The sequence below is a fragment of the Triturus cristatus genome, chromosome 7 (genome assembly GCF_964204655.1).
Source record: "Triturus cristatus chromosome 7, aTriCri1.1, whole genome shotgun sequence".
NCBI lineage: Eukaryota > Metazoa > Chordata > Amphibia > Caudata > Salamandridae > Triturus > Triturus cristatus.
The window spans coordinates 320,549,280-320,571,658 of NC_140590.1; the positions used below are offsets into that span (position 1 = coordinate 320,549,280).

The following is a 22,379-nucleotide window of genomic DNA, read 5'->3' on the forward strand; positions in this document are numbered from 1 at the left end:
TGGCTGCGCTAGAGAGGGAATTGACAGGTCTTAGGGTCTGCATGACTTCCCTCATCAGCTGATACCACCCTCGACCTCTTGACCTGTCCCTGACCCCAGCCACTGACTTTGGGGGATATCTTCACCTCAAGAGACTCCTGTTTAGTCGGAATTCCTGAAGGAAGACCAGGGGAGGAGCCTCCGTCCTGAGCCATACCTCCCTCACCCTTATTGTGCCCGGGATTTTGAATCAAACAAGGCTTAACGTCTGACCACCAGTCCTGCCTGTTTGGAAGGTGACTGAGCCCAAGAGATAAGCATTTGGTTGGCTTATTTGTCCGCCCTGGAGTGAACGCGGCACCCTTAATTTTAGCCCCCCCTGGCACGAGTCCCCGCCTGGAGCACTCACCGCCGCAACCCCGAGATTGGGAGGTTGCCTGCTTTCACCAAGAGGTTGCCGTGGTCTCTGGGAGGTCTGTGGGGAGAATCGGGACTCACTGGTGAGGGCCGGCGAGCAGGCGACGCGCCTGAGGAGCCGAGGAGAATTACATCCAGGAAGTAAGGGTCGCGTAAGGCCTTGAAGCGGCCTTCCCAGTGTCACGTGACGAGGGCAGATTCAGTAGCGCCGCCCCACTGTTGCTGGAAAAAGGAGTAGGCCGCGCCCCCGCAAGCCGCGTTGCCTCAGGCGGCCGCGGGCACGGATCCCAGCAGCGGCGGAGTGGGGCCGAGACAGCGCCAGGCCTACGGAGCGGTGTGGGTCCGGGGATGACTCTGCACCCGTGTTGTGGAGAACGCAGGTGCGAGGATTCCTCCCGTGAGAAGATCCCGCCTCAGAGAAATCCTTGGGGGAGGTGGCCGGTGGTTGTGCCCCGCGTTCGCCCCCCCTTGAGGGACCTTCCTTTGCCAATCCAGTGAGCCCCGTCTGTCCCGCGTGAAGTGGGAACTGAACTCCCAGCACCGCCGATCTTCCCGGACAGAGGAGGACACCGAGGTTGAACAGTAAGCTGGGCTTCAGGAGAAAGGGGAAGGGGGGGTGGAAACGAGCAGGTGAAGACCTGGCAGTCCCGGCTAATGGTCCCATGGGAAGCCAGGATCTGGGGTTAAGATCGCCAGCACAAAGAAAGTTTCATGTGTATTGTCCAACTGTAATGGCTTGTTTGCCAGCACAAAGAAAGTTTCATGTGTAATGTTCAACTGTAATAGCTTGTTTGCCAGCACAAAGAAAGTTTCATGTGTAATGTTCCACTGTAATAGCTTGATTGCCAGCCCCAAGAAAGGTTCATGTGTAATGTTTAAAGGTAATAGCCTGATTGCCAGTACAAAGAGAGTTTCAGGAAATGCTCAAATGTAATAGACTGATTACCAGTAGCAAAGGAAGTTTCAGGGGCCATGCTCAGATGTAACAGCTTGATTCCCAGCAACAGACTAGATTTGCAGTATAGCTCCTAATGGTAGAAGCGTGATCTTATGCAACAACCTAAGATCCAGGTAGTAAAACGGTTAGTGTAGACATCGGACTAAGGGGCAACGAGTGGGCTTGTTGACCTTTTGACATTCCGTGCCATGAGACCATTGTGGGAAGCACTACAAGTGGGAATTGTTGACTGGAATTCTATGAAATGTTTGAACCTGAAATGTGATGGTTAGAATTGATTGAGCGCAATTAAAAAGGAAATATTAAACTTCCTCTTATCAGTCCTGCTTACTCGGTGTAGCGTCCTTTTTGAGTGGTGCAGCGCTGAAGTGGGAATTGGGTGTGATGCAAGCACAACATGCGATTTTGGAGAAAAAGCCTTTCTGCCTGAGCCAAGCTACCCCACGGACGTCAGGTCCAACAGGTCAATGCAACTTCAGCGGACTCAACCACAAAGGGAGTTCTTAGATATTATGTTATACAGGACAAAAGCAGGGTTCCAGTTGAGGTTTAAAAATATCATAAGGTATGGTACTATAGAACAGCGAGATGGAAACCCAGTGGAACCAATTTGTGTTGGCGCCACTGTGGGCAACCTGGCATGCTCACTCATATTCTTTGGGAGTGTCCAAAAATACAGTCATACTGGGACACAATTATGCAGGACATCGACTCCATTCACCACACGGAAATACCCAGACTTCCCAGTTACATTCTGTTGGGACTTCCAAACCCCTTTACATACCCCCTTAAATCATGTAGGGGATGGGCAATTACTCTAACATTAGGCGCTACTGTCCCATTAGGGAAGGGACGAGGTGCCAACCAAATTAGATTGGCTGTACAAGGTTTTGGAGAAAATGGGGATGGAGAAGATCACTGCAGGCTTGTCTCGCACTTTACCCAGATTTGATAAAACATGGGCCACCACCATCAAGTTTCTCTCCTCTGAGTTTAGGGAACTCACCTGCCCAAGATACCTCCGAGGACTCCGACTACCTACCATACAACCCCTCCCAGAAGACCACCCCCAGTAACGGAAAAAGAAACCTGTGGCCACTGAAAATGGGGAACCCTCTTTAGGTGTCATAATCTTTAATCATTCCTTTTCTATATTTCCACTTTTCCCTTTACTTATTTTCTTTGAAATGCTAACTCCCTTATTGCTCCCCACCGGCTTTGGGATGTAGGTGGCAGCTATTGTTAATCTATGCATCTTTAAAATCGGTAAAAACATTTAAACCATAAAAATATCTAAGGGTAGACACAAACGTTTCCTTTTATTTGAGGGTACTCTTGATATTTTTAAAAGACAACAGAAAATTATTGTGGAAGCCCTGCCAGGGGTGGCTGTGCTGTGATGATAGCCACCGAATGACAACTGCCATCAGCTCTGCACCTCTCAGCAGACCCGCTTGGGTCCCATTCAGATTCAGGAGGACAGGAAGGTCTCAGGAGGTAGGCTGCAGAACTGATTGCACTGTTTGCGAAATGGGACACAGGTAGAGTGGGGTCAAACCCTACTCCATCAGCAACCACAAGCTTTGTCAGGGTGAAGTCACAAGCAAACCCTAAATTAACCTGTGCTCAACCCTCGGGTACCTTGTCACATAGCAATCAGGCAAAGCCAATGTGTAAGGTATTTGTGCAATACTTCAAACAGTATTAAAGTACAAACTCCACAAATGAAACATCCCACACCAAATTATATAAAGAGAGTACATTTATTTTAATAAGACCTAATGACAAAAATCCAATCAGCAGAACCAGTGATATGCAATTTTAGAGATTTCAGTGAAAATAGCACCAAAGTGGCAACTGTGGATATCTGGTTGCGCTGGACTGGGACAGAGTTGCAAGTTCAGGCCAACCGTGACGGAGTGCGGGCCTGTTACTGGGACCCAGTTAGGCCAGCTGAACAAGACAATCTTAAATCCTGGTTGTGGAGCATTGCAAGGTCCTGCATTGAGGATGTGTCACGCAGCTGAGGTGATGCGAGGTCTGGTTTGGAGATGCGTCGCGCAGCCTCGGTTTCAGGGAGCTGTCCTAAATCATCGTTGTGGACGCCGTCGATGAAGGAAGCTTGTGACATGAAGTCCTGCATCAAAGATGCTTCTTGCACTAGCTGTTTTCAATAAGACTGCGGGGCTTGCAATTTGAAATCCTGTGTTGTCGTTGAGGCTGCCATTACAAGAGATTAGCTCTTGGAGTCACTCTGGTGGTCCTGGGTACAGGTTGCAGGTCCAGTCCTTCTCAGCCAGGCAAGAGGGCAGCAGGAAGGGGGTCAGCACAGCAGACAGCAATCCTTCAGGGTAGCAATCCAGCAGAGTAGCAGTACTTTCAGCATCAGAGAAGTCCTTCTTCTTTGGCAGAGTCTTTCACAGGTCCAGAAATGTACTGAAGAGTTGGTGTCTGAAGTCCAATATTTATACCTGGTGCCTTCTTTAAAGTGGGAGAAACATCTAGAGGATTCCCTTTGAAGTGCTCAGGTAGCCTGTCTCTCAACCCTGGCTCCAGACTAACTACAAGAGGCATTCAAGGCTTTGTGTTAAGGCAGGACACAGCCTATTCAGTTGTAAGTGGGGCTGTACCCAACTGTGCTCTTCCATCCTCCCAGTGATGGCCCATCCAGGCACACCCTAGCTCTCTATTGTGTTTTGCTTTCTAGGCGGAATACATAAAGACCAAATGCCAACTACACCCACTCATGTGACCCAGAGACAGGCTGCAAGCACTAATTGACTAGGGCGGGAAAATGACAACTTTCTAAAAGAGACATTTTCAAAATTGTAATGAAAAATCCGACTTACCCATATAAGAGGATATTCTGTTACAATTTTAAAGACACCAAACATGAACTGTTTACCTGTTTCCATTTGGAGGTTACAGCTTATTAAAGGTAATAAGGTAACTCCAATGTTATCCTATTAGAGAAGCATACCTCCCATTAGTGGAAAACAAATGACGAGTTTTTCACAACCAGGGCATGAAAATTTAAAAGTATATGTCTTACCTTTTAAATACATTGCACCCTGCCCAGTAGGCTGTTTATGGCCTGCCCTCAGTGTCACATATATATTAAAAGGGAAGGTTTTGGGCTTGGCAAAAAATGTATTTTGCCAGGTCCAAATAGCAGTTTAAAACTGCACACACAGGCTGCAATGGCATATCTGAGGCATATTTAAAGGGCTATTTAAGTGGATGGCACAATCAGTCATGCAGGCCCATTAGTGACATTTAATTGACATGTCCTGGGTACACATAGTACCACTTTACTAGGGGCTTGGAAGTAAATTAAATATGCCAATTGGGAATAAGCCGAAGCTACCATGTTTTAAGAAGAGAGCATATGTACTGTAGCACTGGTTAGGAGTGGTAAAGTGCACAGAATCCTAAGGCCAACAAAAACGAGATCAGAAAAATATGGAGGAGTAAGGCAAAACATTTGGTCACACAAAGGCTAAGACTTTAAGACAACTCTAAGGTTGACAGGTCTTACATACTGTTTAATACATGTATTTATATTTACAATGCGCAACAATTGGCAGAAGAATCCCAACTTCAGGGTGCCGGACAAACAGCTGCGCACAGAGATAACTTTCAACATAAGCTTAAAACCAACAATGCAAAGCATGAAACAAGATACCACACAAAACATAAAACTCCAAGTCTCATAACAGGTAAATACAGCTGAGTCCAGGAGTCTGAGGACATGGTCGCATCTAAGAATATAAAGTAGATGCTGATTAAGCATGTTTTTAAAATGTCCCCAAATATTTTCCATTATCGGTTCATTAGGTAGGGCACCCCACATTTTGGCTTATGCAACCTTTACAATTTTTCCTCCAAATTTGCCGAGCTCCCGCCTGGTTTTGCACCCTTTTGTGTGGGTCTGGCCCTTAACTGTGGTGGGGGTGATCCAATTGCCCAAAGGACAGGATGCTTCAGAAATCTGGTTGTTCTGTGAATCCAATCCACTTTTTCCAGTTGGCACCAAGCAATGAGGTGACAAATTACAGCTGTAGTCTCATTATTAAATGTCTATGATAATAGCCCCACTGATTATGCTATGCATCATGTTGGATCAGTGGTTTATGAATGGGCTCCGTTTAGGATAACTTTTTGATCATGGTAAGGCTCTTAAAATGCCAGGGATTTTGATTGTTGCAGAGTTCACAATATATCATTGCTCTCTTTCTTACTTTAGTTACTGAGGAAGTGCCATGTATTGCTCTTGCCAATTTAATTTTAGATATTCAGTTTATTTCACATAAATGTCACTGAAAATAATCTCAGAGTCTACTTGCGGCATAGAGCCTAGGATGCCAACTGAGAATTGAGAGATTACCCACCGTTTGACATTCTCCAATTGGCCTCATTATGTAATTCCTGGGCAAATCACTTAATCTCATTGTGTCACAGTTCCCTTGTTTGCAATATTTGTCAGAACACACTAAGTGCTATATCAGTTACAAGATATAAACATTTTACAACTTGTAAACTGTTTGAAGTCTCGTCAGAGTCAAAATTAAATGGGCTATCTTAGAAGCTTGCAATAAATGTGGCTAGCACATGCAAAAGTTCTTTTGTCACTCAAAAAGTATTGACTCACATGAACATTTTCATTTGAGAAAAATGTACTCACAACGTTTGGAAGTGAGAAACAACCTTTACATTGCAGGGTATGCCTTTACAACACGGTTGTTACAACGACCGCGTTGTTACAACAAGATGCCATTACTAGGCAAGTCATTACATCGACTTGCAGTAGATTGCGCTCTAACATGAGGAAAAGTATAATTTACTATTCCAACACCTTCTCTACTCTTGCGTAGGCTGGAGTTGAAATAGTAAATTATACATTTCTAATGTTACGGCGCCATCTACTGCAAGTCGATGTAATGACTTGCGAAGTAATGACATCGCATTGTAACAACGCGGTCATTGTAACAGCCGCATTGTTACATACCGCGGAGTAAAAGCACGTGTTGTAACGTGCTATATTTGTTGGAAGGAGGCGGTTATGGCCTTTTCAGGGCTGGAGTGCTTTTTGTTTACACACACACAAGCTTCCCTGATTATGGTAATTCAACAACTCCTCTCCAACCCCTTCCCTCCTTAGACAAGGTCAGAAACGTAATCCTGACAAGGGCAGGATTAAAACTTTTTCTATGGTTGGAAGGGAGTTTCTCCATGGACTAAAATACTTTTCTCCTGGAGAAAACAAATGAATGTTTTAGGAAGTGCATTTCGACCTACTTTGCATATTTTCAAACGAGCAAAGTTACATATGTATATTTGCTCATGCGAAAATGGAATTCACAAAAGTTTGCCAGGAGTATACCTGGAAATCTGCAACTGTTCCAGGTTTTTCATGCTTATTTCTGTAAAAACATGTGAATTATTGAAAAACGTGAGTCTACACCCATATTTGTAAGGTCATAGCCATGCGGATGCACTTTCATCACTTTCTTAAAGATTGGGAACCATATTAATTTTAGACTATCCGTTTTGGTTTTACACTGATTCTCCATTATTGTGTTTAATATAACGTTCTTAAAAGTGCACCATAGTTTAGTAAAACTGTCTGTTATCTTTGTCCATTTTGTTGAAATTGCAGAAGTTTTTGGGGTACATTTTATTTTGAAAACAAACAAATTGCTTTACAGTTTAGCCACACTGTCTGCAACCTTCAGCCATTTGCTTTTCACGTTTCAAATATTATTTGGTTACAGTGGTTACATTGTTTGCTTTCAATATAGAATCAATCTATCCTCTTTCTTCTGCATGTATTTGCATAGAACAATGAAGCATTCTGTAATCATTAAAATAGCCATAACGTAAATTGTTACATTTTGCAAACTTAATGTAATTTCTATTTATAACTCATTGTATTGTCTTAGACTGCTCATCCTAATAGTAAACATTTTGTGTTAATGAACCTTATAAAACATTCTGAACCATATACACATGAATGCACATCTGGCCTCAGCATCAGACAGTCCTCTCACATACAACTGTGCTATAAACTTCCATCCATAGGGTGTTTGCTGTTGGAGGTCAAGTCTGCTTGTTCTGTGGACAAAATAAACATGCAGACTTTTAAGCCATCACACAGAAACACTTGTCATTTTTGTTTCTGAGAAGAAGCAGACGGTGATGTATTTCTCTTTATCTCTAGCTGCATACATCAAGAACGTTCCTCCCAGGATGGCCGATGAGTAAGTACCAGCTGTTCATTCGCTCTTACAGTATGTGATTGCATATGTGCATGACGTCATCCATGCCCCAGCACCCGGTGAAATTGGTGGTGAGTAACTGTAAGCCAAAGCTTTGCTCTGCAATGAGTTTGTTAACTGCTGACATCAATTACATGTCTGCTAGTATCAGTCTGACATGACCTGCCTGGCTTCATGTATGAATTAAGTCCCCAGACTATGCCCTGAATTGTTGCCAACTAATTTACCAGCATGTTTTGAGAATTCTCTCATCCTGCCCCAAGTTTGGCTGAGGAGTTACTCATATTACAGAAAGAGTAAGTGATTGGATGACTTAAAAGAAGGAGTGCACCCTCCCTATCATGCTAATGTACCCATCAACTGATACTGCTCGTATCATATATTGAAAGGTTGGGGTCAACCTATTAGCCCTCCATTTGTACAGTGGCATGGCTGAAGAGGCGTGGGGATATATCTTTAAAAGGACGTCAAACCCTCACCCACTAGTTAGTGGCATGCGTCATCAGTGGGTCCACTCATGAGTGGGAAACCACCTCCATTCGAAATGATGGTGTGTCTCAGATTAGTCAGTAGACCTAACAGAGCTAGTAGGTTCCAAAATGAGATGTCATTCCTGTAAATATGTTGTGTAAAGTGCCCCTATCATCCCGGTCGGTGTGTTGTATGAAATGTTCCTATCTTTCCTGTAGATGTGTTGTGTAAAATGCCCCTCTCATCCACGTAGATGTGTTGTGTAAAAAGCCCCTACTGTCTCCGTAGATGTGTCCCTGTAGATGTGTCCCTGTAGATGTGGCCTCACTCTATAATACTAAGCTACAAAACTCCCCATATTAACATTGTGTGAACAAGTGAAACTCTATTAAAGCCCCTCTTCCAGATTATTAAAACCACGTGGACATCGCTTTCAAGCATTTAGACTGCTCGGTCAGGTCGGACCATTCATCAGGACGTGCAGCGGAGTTTAGCATATTTCAGTTTTGCCTGAAGATGAGATATATCCCACTAGATAGTATATAAAGGATGTCGCCCAATGCCGATCCTTGATGTTGGAAATAAGGAGAGGAGTTGGCCTACTGGCTAGGACGGTGGACCTCGAATCTGGGGAACCGGGTTTGAGTCTCGGCAATGACGCTCAACTCCCTGTGATTCTGGGCAAATCACTTAATCTCCCGGTGCCTAACAACAATGAATGTGTCCTCATGTAACGTAACTGGTGCTATGTACAGCGCTCGGATACCAGGTCAAGCTCGGGATATATAAAACTCCGTAAAAAATAAATGTCATATGTCAGCTCCGCGTCTCTATGAGAATGCCTCATCTTTGCCCGGAGAATCGTACTACTTCTCAGCATTCTGTTATTCTGTCTCCTGCCGAATGTTTGGAACTGCCAACCAAAATATATTAGTCCCAGCCCCATCATTACCCATTGCTTCATTTTCGGAACACGTCAGATTAAGTAATAACAATAACAATAATAATAGAAATCTGAATTGTAAAGCGCATAGTTACACCCCAAGGTGTGTCCCTGTACTTAGAAAGAAAGCCAGGAAAACCAGCAACCCAACAGTCTACCAACCAACAAGCAGCTAAAACAGTAGATCCTACCCATAATCACAAAACCACAAACGTTCTACCACCCTCCCTACCCACCATGACCATGGTCCACGACCGATTGGTAAAGTCAAGTTTTAAGCTTCTTGCAAAACACTAATTCCGACAGTTCCATCCTCAACTGAAGAGGCAAGAAGTTTCAGAACTTTGCTGCTAAAAAGCCAGAAGAGCGGCGCCCAGCCTGGCTTTTTTCTCACGCGGAACCACAGTCAGATCGGTACCTGATGACCTACGGCTACGGCCTGAGTGGTGTCTAATCACCAGAGAGGTCAGATAGTGAGGGTCCATGCTGTTAACAATTCAGTGGCAGACGCCCAAAGCTTTGACTAGAGTTCTCTCATTGATCGGCCACAAATCAAGGGTGACAAGAGCAGGACCTGCAGGGGCACGTCTAGGTCGAAGTCAGTGCAACAACATGCACCAATAGATGCTTAATACAGCTGTAACAATAGCGAATTAGAGGATACATTTATTACAGTAAATAAAGAATACTGAAAAACAACATAAAACAATGGTACATTAAGTGGAGGTACACAGCATTCCCCCCGAATATGACAGGGCATTCCAACCCTAGTTCCCGGCATTCAGGTTCAACACCGGTTCAACACAGGCTCCTCCCTGCAGTGTAATAAAAAATATAGCAGCATCTTCAATACATGGTGAACCACCAGGCCACCCCTGTTTCTTTCTAGGCTACTTCAGCTTGTTTGAAAGTGGGTTATATGTTGCCATGCCAGTTATACTTTCTGTTTTCTCTTTAGATCTATTTTTTTGTAATGTACACCTGTGATTATTGGGTACCCATTTCTTAGCTTGCTGTAACATTTATTTGTATAGGCTCTCACTTTTAATGGTGGATAAATTGTTGAGTGGGTTGTGAAAGTCCTTAATCTAGAAGCAATTTATGAACATTCTTGAATGTTGGCTAAAGGAAAAATTGTTGCCAGGATTTTTGTGATTTAAACTATCATACAGCACAAGTGAACTCTTATAGGTTGCTTTTGTCTGTATTCTGGCCAACAGACATCAATCAGATGGCCCTAGGACTAACTACAGAAACACCAGTTCACTTTCACTGGATGAGCCATAAAGTTTAAGTCTTTATTCTGATCATCTCTCTACATAAGGAAGCATAATGTACTATCCTTGTCTCCTTCACACGTGACCAAGATGTTATCAATGCACTATTTGCCAAAGAAATGTCTTATTTCAAAATGACTTTCTTTCAAGCAAGACTACTAGTATTTAGTAGAAGATCTGTACACTCCATAATAAAAGAAACCAGAGAGTTATGTGTGCAATCTGTGGTCCATAACAGTCCTTCTATTAGAGTCAAGGGCTCACTATATGGAATGATGATATATTGAGCCTCCCTGTCTAAACATAATAATAGTAGGTGTAATACATTCAATGCATGTCTTCGATAACAGGACGTATTCAGGACTTCTTGATGCAAACAAAGTCAATTTACTATGATAGAGGTTTTAGGATTGAGACAATAGTGATCCGACATGCTGCCACTTCTTCAAAGCCAGGCACTCTCTTCCTTCTCGCAATGAAGTTCCAGGATCTGACCTTAGTCTGATGTAGCTCGTGTTGTCAGACAATAACCCAAGGCACTCCTTCATATCGGCCTCTGTATTTTGAATCACAATGGAACTCCAATTGTTACCTTGCTTTTTACTATATCTCTTGTTTTCCGGTTGCTTTTCTGCCCTGCTGGCACTAATGAGCGTGCAGACTACCATTATATGTCACTCCTTGGTAGTCTCAATGGCTCCATAAACTTAATCTTAGAGAGACTCAGTGGCCTTAGAAATTAGAACAGATTTTAATCTCCTAGTTACTTTGAATGGCCCACTAAACCTCATTGGAGGCTCACATCCTGCTGGCGTCCATGGCCGCAGAGACTGTAAACGAGTATGATACAAGGGATCCTGCAATCGCCATTTTAATCTGTCTCTGATTTCCTTATTAAATTTAGTTTGTGACGTCTCTAGTCAATGGTAATAACAAAATGTTGCAGCTGCTCTACTTTAGTAAGTTATTGCGAATAAGTTGTGACGTCACAATATGTCCTCCTAGAGCGAGCAGTGAAGGTGAAAGGCAGGATAAAGAGAAGGCAAATACAGCTGCAGTTAAGACAAAATGAGAATTGTTTTAAACTCTTCTTATCTGTTTTTTCTAAAACTGAATAGCACAAAAGAGATATTAATGGCAGCATGTTCATTTTTTCCACGCTATAAGTCATTACAGGAAGGACAGAACTTCTGCATATTCTACTCATTCTGAGCCACAGCATTTTGTAAATCTAACTTATATTAGAACATTGGAATGTTGGAAGCTCCATTGAAAGCAATGGAGTAGCTCCAGGCTTATAATGGCTGGTATAAGCCCGGAGCTCCAACATTCCAATGTTTCTTTGTTCACAGCTCTGGCTGTGAACAAATGCTTCAGGGAGCCTGTGGGGATTTCCATCCCCTCGGGCTCCCTGAAGGCTTTGTTTTATTTGTTAGAACATTCTGCCCTCTAGTGGCAGAATGTTCTAATAGCCTTACAGCGCTTCGTAGCAGAGCTATACTGGCTATTAGAATATTGGAATGTTGAGCACTCAATTGAATACAATGGAGTGCTCCATGCTTCTACTGACTGGTAAAAGCCTGCAGAGCAACATTCCAATGTTGTTTGAACAAAGGCCTCTCGGAGCCCTAGAGGATTTCAATCCCCTCAGGCTCCCCTCAGGCCTTTGTTTTATTTGTTAGAACATTCTGCCCTCTAGTGGCAGAATGTTCTTATAGCCTTATAGCCCTTCGTAGCTGGGCTATACCGGCCATTAAAGTCCCGCTCCCTTGTTAAAGGCCCGAGCCGAACACTGGAGCGGGCCTTAAATGTAGTTAAAGAAATCTGATACACAACAGATGGGCATTGAAACCACTAAAAATATAGGTCCCCATGTCATATACGACACCTCAGCCAGACCTGTTTTTTAATCCATACCCAGATTTCATGACAGAGTAAACTGATGCTTATTACTGCAGCTGCAAGCCAAAATATTTGCTTTTGCTTTTTCAGAAACACAGGTGAGACTCTCGGTCAGAAGGAATCACACTTCCCCACTGTGACCTAGCTCAGGAGGTAGTTTTGTGAATGCAAAAATACAGAGTCCTAATTCTTGTTTTTTTTGTCTTTCATTACAGAGATGAAGTCATGGTAAGTACGCACCGGATACTTATTATCTTTCACACTGGAAAACAGGAAAAGAGTTATGATGAAGGATCCCGGCTTTTTGATATTTTTTCTGTTACTTCTCTATTGATATTTATCCATATTTATATTTTTCTCATCATGTCAGTGTTTAGTCATCATTATTGTGTGTTCAGTTAAAAAATTAATGTGCTTGTAAATGACTTCCTTTAACATTAACAGATAAATGTGCAATCGTGCAGGAATGCATTTGGGGCGTGGCACTATCAAAGCACAATATAATGTCACAGTTCGTCAACCAAAAACGTTTGATTTTTTTTAAAGTTGGGATTCTTGACAGCAAATAAAAATGATAAATTACAAAAATCCTGAAGACCAACTATAATACTTGAGCAAACGCAGAAATCTCTTTTAAACGTTACAAAACTTATTTATAACTTTTTTAAATTGTGCAACCTTTTTTAAAAGTTAGAAAAGTCATTTGAGTTTCAAAAAGTTAAAATTGTTGCTGAATACATCTGAAGGGCCCTATTCACAAACTGCATTCCGTAGGACGTTAAGTAGAACTACAATTGCACTGCTCACATACTACAAAATGTTATTCACAAACCTACGGGCGGAGACTTCCACCTCTACCTCTCCTGTCTTTTCAGTGCGGAGATCTCCCCCACGGTAGAAGGGGCAAAGAGGAGTGGCTGGAAAATGGGGAAGGCTTACTAATAAATGGGAGGTGGTTTGGTAAATTTAAGGAGGAATGTAGAGCGGGACGTGCTAATTTAAACAGACACCCACAAAAGAATAAGGCAGTTGCTCACAAACTACACTCTTGAAGCTACTACACAAATATATGACAAAACAGCTTTCATCGTGGCTTCCTTCTTGAAATAAATACATTATGACCCGTGAACAAGGCTTAACACTGAAATGCGTTGGGGCTTGCAGCAATTTGAACAAATAAAGGTACTTGAACAGCACACGTAAGTGTATGTGGTATTTCTTTCAAGAAGGTGGACTGGAAGAAAGCTGTTTCTGAGATAACAGGTTGGCCCTTCTCGTCCATGTACCACCATAAAAGGGAGCCACCGAAGATATGGGACAAATGTGAGGGCGCGGAAATATACATATATGTGTGTTTATGTGAAAAATACATCATTATTACGAAATTGCAACATTTTAGGCATTCAAATTAACATAATTTAATAAATCAATTCCAGTGTAAACATATTTTAATTTAAATGCAATTTAAATTAAACTCACATATTAAATAAAAATGTTAGTGAGGGCGTTTTTAATTGTTGTTTAAACATTATTTATAAATCAATGAATATATTTAAATTAATAATCTAAACACATTAAATCTGATAGCCTAATGTTTCTATAGCATTTTTATTTTTTGGTAGTCGGTTAAAAATACACATATTCAAAATTAATTATCATTTAGGGTATAGATTAAAATATTATCTTTTAATAATAAACTTTATTAATTTTCCCTATATTTTCCCATAGGGAGAGCTGGAACTACATATGCAAAGTACATCTAGTAACTTTACCCTCATAAATCTTGTTGTAGTAAGCTCCACCCACTGATTTGAGGGTTGGAGGCATGTAAGTCTACACCTAGGTGTAAATCTGCACTCAGAAACGGTGAATAGTAAAAAGTATGGAGTTACACCTAAGTGCGGTAGTAAATATACATGTGCATATTTACTGTTATGAGTTAGTCCCAATATTATGAATTTTGGACCACATTTACATTTTGGAGACGGGCAGCACCGCAAGGCTTCTTGCTGCACTGCCCCTTGTCAAGAGGAAAGGACAGTAATGCACTTTATTAATGAAATACAGGGCATTCCTGTCTTTTCTGCCTGCGCTGGTGCACAAATTGGTGCCTAGTGCCAACGCAGGACCCCTTGAACCATGGTGGAAAGGTGTCTGCATCATTTGCATGATTGTTTTTGTGTGAAGGAAGGGACACATTCCTGCACAAAAACAATTGAGTCATTTTCCTCTTTCTATGTTTGCTGCAGAATGCAAAACTGGTTATAGATAATAAATACATTAGTTAAAATAAGCAAACATTCTGAGGTACACCTTATGCAATCCTCCATATTGCGAATAAAAAGTGGGAGACGGCGAAAACCAGACTTTCCCTAACCTCAGGTTTTAAATTTCAAAAAGTGGTTTGATTATCACTGACACCCAAAAAACGACAAATGTTTATTTTTATTTCAGCGCTAGCTCCTGGTGAGAGAAAACCTCACCAATAACCATGGAAACCCTGCATAAAAGAACAGTTGGATGCAGGAACGCAAATTGTTCATGGACAGTTTATTTTTTTGTGTGGAAATGAATAAAGTCAATATTCTTGCTGTTGGGCATAAAATGTCACCTACTGCATGAAGGCTGTTGGAAGAACAGGGTCACTGAGAGAGTTCAGCATGCACAATAAGGGCTGAATTGTGAAAATATTGAGTTGAGGAAAAAAGAGAAACCCTGTTATCAAGGGAAGGATATGATGGGGGAAATTGGGTCAGTATGGTGCTACCTGGCTAATCCTGGCATGTGGGCCGCTGTAGAAAGCAAAACGCACCGTATCCGTTTCAGGCACCAACTGGGTGTGATGGGCCTTAAAACTGCATATGATGTGAATCCGTTCTCTTGTTACTTCACAGTATGAAGAGGAAGAAGAAGAGGAGTATGTAGAAGAAGAAGTAGAGGAGGAAGTGGAGGAGGAAGAAGCTGAGATGGAACCCGAACCGCTCAAACCTGCTCCCCCACCACCTCCACCTGTTACAGCCCCGCCCATCCGGAGGCGTTCTTCTGCCAATTACCGCTCCTATGCAACAGAGCCTACGGTTAAGGTAGGGGAGATTGCTGGAAAGAGCTCCTTCTGCCTGGGGCATAGGTGGCTCCTTTGCTGGTATGATGCAACTGTGCATGCACTAGGACCTGACAGGGTGACAGGGAAAGGAAATATGGCTGAGTGACACAAAAGGATGCAGATAGGCTTAAAGTCATGGATACATCTATGTAGATTTGTATTGGTATTTTTGTATCACAAACCTAGATGGGAGACAACAGAGCACTGTACATTCATTTGGGAATTTAGGAGATGATACATGATCTATACATCAGGCGGGACATTAGATATTTGCTTTATACATTTACATCTCATGCCTTTACAGTTCCACTCCATTTACATTAGATTTCACAAGTTTATGCACAGGGACATACAGTGTTTTGCCCAGAATTACACAATGAGACCCAAGTTCTCAAGTTTGGAAGTCCAGCTACTAGAACATGTCACATTCTGGTTGCGTCATTGGAGGATTGACAGTCGGGATGATCACTGATATAATTTCATTGCAAATATATTTAAGATAGGGTCCAATGTCACCAACACAGCTTCAGCAAACTTGGTGTCACACTAAATAGTGCAAGCCATTGATCATGCATAAGTTCCCTCCATTCAACAGAGGCCGAATCATGAATTAGAATTTTGTAAAATATATTTGGGAGGAGTTCAGATTTTAGTTTCTTTGGGCCTGGAAGGAGATTCTTTGTTTTTATTCTTCTTGTGCATGTCCTAGAGCAGGGGGGGGTTCTGATCAAGAGATTTTCCTCTAGAATAGTTCTTGATTTAATGTGGAACTGATAAAGACTTCTGATGATTGTAATGTTTTTATTAGTTCTTTCTTATCTTCTGTTGATCATAGCATTGACCAACATTTAAAAAAATATCTCTCATGTTCCTTGCGAGACCAAGTTTTTTTGGGTAACATTTTCAGATTCCAAGAAAGGTGGTCTCTCGTCGCAGGCTCTGTGGCTGCATTGCTCTTCTTGATATAAGAGTGTGCAACTTTGAGTTGAAACTAGCCATCTTCTGGCTGTCCATGATCAGTCCCAAATCTGAGGCTTCCTACTGAGCTGCTCAAAGTGAAATGTTGAAAAATGGACTTATCTCAGATGTGCAGTCTCCCTGTGAGCCTTGTCCCAATTACCTCTTCATCATCATCACTTTTCTAACAGGATTTACTCTGTTGATGATCTACTTGGAAATTTGCCAAGAAAAGATTGCATTGCTGTGTAATACGTCTCTAGGAAGTTCATTCATCAAAACATGTATTTTATCAATTTTAAAATGTATAAAGCACACCACCTAACCCGGTGATAACAAGGGATAACATAGTGCTACACAATAGAACAAATATACCAATCAATAAGACGAATGTTAAGTAATTCCAGCAAACCCCCAAATTGGGGGTGGAGGGCATGGGAAAGAAACAACGATAAAGTAAAAATACACATGCGGGCAAAGACACTCAAGGAGAGCCTGAGAAGCAACAGGAGCAGCGTGATGCCAGAGAAGGCTTAAGGAAAGACAAGAGGGGCTATCTACAAAGGCATAAGGTAGTCCCCCTGCGGTACTCTTTCTGTACTCATTGATTGCTTTGTGAATTGGCCCCAGAGCAACAAAAATGGCAACAACACTGGAATATTCAAATATTATTCATTTACAATTAGAACAAATAGAAAGGATTGTGGCCCCCCTGGAGTTCGATGTTTCGGGCAGATTGACGGAGGCATGCACGAGCATCTAAGAGAGAACACCTGTAGTCATACATGCCAACCCTCCTTTTCAGGCTAATCGCCCGCATCCCAATTCCTGCAAGCAAAAACCCGATACCTCGGCAGGCTTCTGCAGACAGAGACCGGCCCTGTGTGGCCGGACTATGCACTGCCAGTAACCTACTCCTGCAGGCCAGTAAACAACATTTTTGTCACACCCTCTCTCTGCCTGCCACAGCGCTTTGTCTGTGCTCCTGACAGGTAGGGGGGAAAAACGCTATATTGTCACTGAGTGCAGGTACATGACAAATGACCCGATTGAGGCCTCAATAGAGGTCAATGGGAGCAATACATTCTCCCGACTTTAAAAAATAAAATCTCCCACTTTCCTCTTCTAAATTGTTGGCATGTATGGCTGCAGTACTACTTCCCATTCCCATAAATGCTGTTCTGAACCGGCCCCAAGGGCTTCAAGGGAGTGGGCAGGCCTGAATCTAATGAGCTGGGAGATCCAGGGGTGGGCGATGCTGAAAGAAGGCCTAACATGACTGGATTATCAAGGTGTAAGCGATGAGGCAGGGTCTGAGGCTTATGTGAAATGAATACATGGTATTAAATGTCCTCGCACCGAGAGAAGACGAGCTGCAGACTGGAGCACACACTTTAAGGGAGGGCGGGGTGCCGGACTGTCAGCCAGCGTGGCCCTACCACGGTCCAACTTTGGTAATTCGAGGGTTTGAACAGCAGACGTCCGATGGAGAGTGTAAAGGTTCGATTCATCTTCCATTGCAGGACTTTACCGCCACTTGCCAAAGCATCTTTTAAACTTTCTTGCTCTTTATTTATAGATACAGTTCACACATCTTGCTAAGATCTTAGAAATGTCCCAAAGTGTGTCCATGAGACCTGGGTAAAAACATGTTCGTGTTAGAGCTGCTGCAGGAGTTCAAAGAAGAAAACGCCATGCTTAGGTAGTGAAACAAATCACACGCAAAAACTTTAGAAAATGCAGAGGTTTTGCTTTAAGAAAAATATCTATACAACCTGTGAGTCACCAACATCCACAGTCCAGGACAGCTGTGTTACAAACTTGTCTGCTCGAAGGGTCAGGTTTGTTTGTTTTGTGTTCACATTTTGGGCAGTTAAAAGACCCACATTCTTGAGAAAACAAACACCTAACTGCAGTAGATCTGTTAAACAAGCTTTCCCTTGATGTTTCACCACAAGCCACTTAATACCTGAAGAACTTATAAAAATATTGCTGCTAAGAGGCACGTCTCAATAACCAATAAAAACTTGATATAAGCAAAATATATCTAGGGCAATAGTCCAGTAATTTACTCGGTCATGAATTTAAATATACTTCCTACATTATTGTTCTGTGTGTCTCCTAGTTGTTTCATTTTTGTATGTTTAATATGTCCTATGCTACACTAGAAGGTGCCACGTACAATATCCTTAGCGTGTATGTCTCAACGGCCCGGCAGCACTCCACGTTCAGGGTTCTCGGAGCATTAGTGGCCGCTTTGCCTCCCAGTATGACCATCGTGGAGGGTGACTTTAACAACGTCATGGGGCGGATGGACTGGTATGGGACAGATGTGGCCCCCCGCAACGGGTGTGAGGACAGGTCGAATGGCCGAAGGGGTTTGGCCTTAGCGACCCATGGTGGGTTTGGAACCCTGAGAACAGAGAATACACTCACGCATCAGCCGCAAATGATGCGCTGTCCCATATAGATTATTTGCTTCTCACAGCTACTGATCTCCTACACAGCACGGGATCACAAATTCTTCCCTGCAGGTTATTGGACCATGCTCCAGTCCTGCTCCACTGCGACTCAGTGCACGCAGGGGAGCACCCTATATCGTGCCTTAACACCTAGTTCCTCATGGACAACCAGTTTGTGAACCACTTGCTCAAAGAGCTGAAAGCCTTTCCAGACCTGAAGAGGGGTACGGTGGATTCGGCAGGGGCCCCGTGGGAGGTGTGCAAAGCCTACATTCGAGGGCCTGACCATGAAAAACGCTGCAGCATTACTGACCTGAAAGTTTCGATAATACCCAGAGAGTGAGAAGTTGAATGACTCCATGACTCGTAACTTAGAGCTTGACAGAGTGGCGTTGCAACAACTTTGTATTGAGGAAGCCGTTAAGTGTTGGATGACGTCCACACGACGGGTCTATGAGTGGGGAGATAAGTGAAGCAACCTTTTGCATTGGGTAGCCACAAAGGACTCAGAATCTAGGGTATACCTCGTATACTAGACGAGGACAGACAGTGGGTTGTGGACTCATGGGGAATTTTGGCAGTGTTTGACCAATATAATGAGGGTTTGTATGTGGCGAGGGCCCCCGGACTGCGTATCATCCACCCCTTTGGTGGCAGAGTTCCCACTGCCTCGTCTTTCAGACTCTGGCACGGTTGCACTGGAATGGGACATCACCGTGGAGCGGGTGGGAGACACCCTAGCAGATCTGAACTCTGGAAAGACGCCAGGACCGGACAGCTACCCCGTGAAGTTCTACTGAAAGCTATGTCCGGATATTCTCCCACCCCTGCTGGATGTCTACATTGAGGCTACTGCCAGGGGTCACTTCTCCTGCCCTGAAATTGACCAAGCTACGATCCTGGTCCTGCCCAAGCCAGGCAGCACTCAATGTGTATGTGCATCATTCTGGCCCATTTCCCTCATTAATACAAAGGTTAAGCTGTAACGTGACGCTTCTGGCCAACCACCTACTGAACGCCATCCTCCACTTGGTCCATCCAGACCAGTGTGGCTTTATTCCTCGTCGTAGTACCCGGCACTGCATCTGCAGAGTGCACCTGGCTCTGGATCGCACACGGGCCCTAGAAAGGCCGGAACCCTTGCTTTTAATTGATTTTGTAAAGGCGTTTGATACCATCAACTGGTCCTTCCTGGATGAAGCCCTATTTTAAGCTGGAGCTCAGGCCTAAGTTTTGCGCATATGTTAAGGCCCTCTTCGCTGGCCTGCAGCCCCGTGTACCTATTAATGGGGTGCTTTCTCGCAGGATTGCCATCGGGAGGGGCACCAGGCAGGGCTGACTCCTCTCTCCTCTCCTATTTACATTGGCCATAGCGCCCTTGACAGTTTATATCTGGTGCGACGCCCAGGTGTGGGGGTTTGACTGGAGCCTGGCGACGGAGGACTGTATAGTGCTCTACGCGAACAATGTCTTGTTATTTATGTCCCATCCACTGAGATGGGACCTAGACTCCTCCACAACTTACAGTTTTTTCGGTAGCCTCCGGGCTAAAGGTCAACTGGGATAAATCCCTGTAAGGTCCACCTGAGGGGCGACTGCACAGACAAAACTGGGCAGTCCCAAATCCAACTACGCTACATATGTTTCCACTATCTGGGGAAATGTATTTCCTGGAACCGGGCCTGACATGGAGATTAAATCTCTTCCCCTTGATGTAAACAAGATAAAACAAGATAACAGCAAAACCTCCCTCAGGATCCTCCATCATCTCAGCCTCTGAGAATATCAAGGCTGCTGCAGGCGACACAGAATGATCCTTTGTGCAATCACTAGCAGGTGTGGATGGGTGCCTCGCTGCCCCAGCCAAAGCTACAAGGCATCCTGAACATTTGGATATCTGTCTGTCTGTCTGTCTGTCTGTCTGTCTGTCTATTATTTTAATCAGGGCCGTATTACAATAGTCAGGAAGATGGTACATAACATGTTTAAATGGTTAGCATAGAGCCAAAAGAAAAAGAGTTATATTATGGATTACCAGAACAGATTTTGTGGGTATTGCTGGTGTATATATACCCATATCTAGGGTAATTGCATTACTACAATTACTTAAGCATGCGTACATGGAACACCCTATATATATCTGCATTTACAACAGCCATTGGAAGCCAACAAGGGGGCATATCAGCAACAGCCGGCGATAATTATCGCTGAGTGCGCTTAGCTCGAGGATAATTAACGCCGGCTTTCGCTGGATTTTATCACTGAGATAGCGTGCTATCCGCGACGCTATTCTCCAAAGCGATAAAAATCCAAGCGATAGCTGCTAAACATGCGATTATCGCTGGAAATCCAGCAATAATCGCACAGCGAAAGGCGATAGCTTGATGATAGGGCAGGGCAGACTTAGCCATATTATCCACCTTCCATTGAATATAATGGCTAAGTCAGATTGAAACCAGGCGTAAGGAAAGTAGCGATAAGCGCGGTTAGCGCTTCTTTTCTTATCGCTGTGCAGGTTAGCGTGCAGATTAATAATAGGAGAAATGTCGGTTAGCGACATTTCCCACGTTATTCTGGTGAGGAATGCCCACTTTGCATCTCATTAGAGAACCCGAAAACGGACGGTAAAGCGGCGATAATTCTATCGCGGCCCCTTGCTGATATGCCCTGAGGATTCTTGAGTGACTCTGTAGTTAACAATGGCTGTACATCACTATTACATAGAGAATCTTACCTCTCAGCTATGCTTGTGAGAGTGCAAGGGAGTTCACCAAGAAATAGTTTCACATGATCAGAGGACCCAGCGGTGCCCTCTGTTATCTGGTGATATTGTGGGAGTGCAGCTTCATTGCTCTCGTGTGTATTCATCACTGTCAGACATGCACGAACTTGGTTATAACGCATTGTCTTTTACTAAAAAAACATGTTTTTTTATCTTTTCTGGCAGAGAAAACCCAAGATCACAGCCTCGCGCAAGCTACAGCTCAAGGTGAGCTCCTTTTTCAGGTGACATTGAAACGGTTGCTCAGGTGCTGTGTCTTGTGCACCCGCAGACGAGGGTGGGTGTTATTTCCTCGGTGGTCCCTTTGTTGTGTCTGGGTGAGTGAATGATGCTGCTGCAGACAACAGGGAGTGAGAGGGTGTGCGACCTGAAGAGGCTGGACCCGGGAGCTACTGAAGCCAGAATCTGGTGGCTTTTTTTGCCTTACTTAATAGCGCAAAGAGGCCATAGACCTGGTAGTTCTGTGCTGTACAAATTCTGATAACATAAACTATAGCCTGCCTTTGCCTGTAGCTCGATAACTAAGAGAATGAACTACCATGTTTTCTACTCAGCCCAGGTACTATGCTTCCACACTCTGGTCAAACTTAAGGGCATATTTACAAGGACTTAACGCCACCATAACGTCACTTTTTCCAAAGTTCTGGGTGTTAAGTTACTTAACGTGGCTTAACGCTACCGTGTAAATAATGCCCCTATTTACAGAGCACTTAGCATGAAAGGGGCGTGCAATGGGTGTTGCAGTGGGCATTCCGCTGCAACACCCATTGCTTTTTGATGTTGCCCCATATTGACAAGGTATGGGGCCATGTCAAAAATACCGCCAGGGAATACCTGGTCTTAAGTAAGC

General features: G+C 43.5%; 1 protein-coding gene across 1 annotated transcript in view; it reads left to right on the forward strand.

Moving 5' to 3' along the window:
- Positions 1-15,121: 15,121 nt before the first annotated feature.
- The window catches only part of TNNI3 (troponin I3, cardiac type), a 61,162-nt gene continuing 53,904 nt past the window's right edge, over positions 15,122-22,379 (forward strand). The window contains exons 1-2 of the mRNA XM_085614356.1: positions 15,122-15,308; positions 21,695-21,736. Of these exons, the coding sequence (XP_085470482.1) occupies positions 15,192-15,308; positions 21,695-21,736 (159 nt within the window). The 5' untranslated portion in view covers positions 15,122-15,191. The remainder of the gene's footprint in view (positions 15,309-21,694; positions 21,737-22,379) is intronic.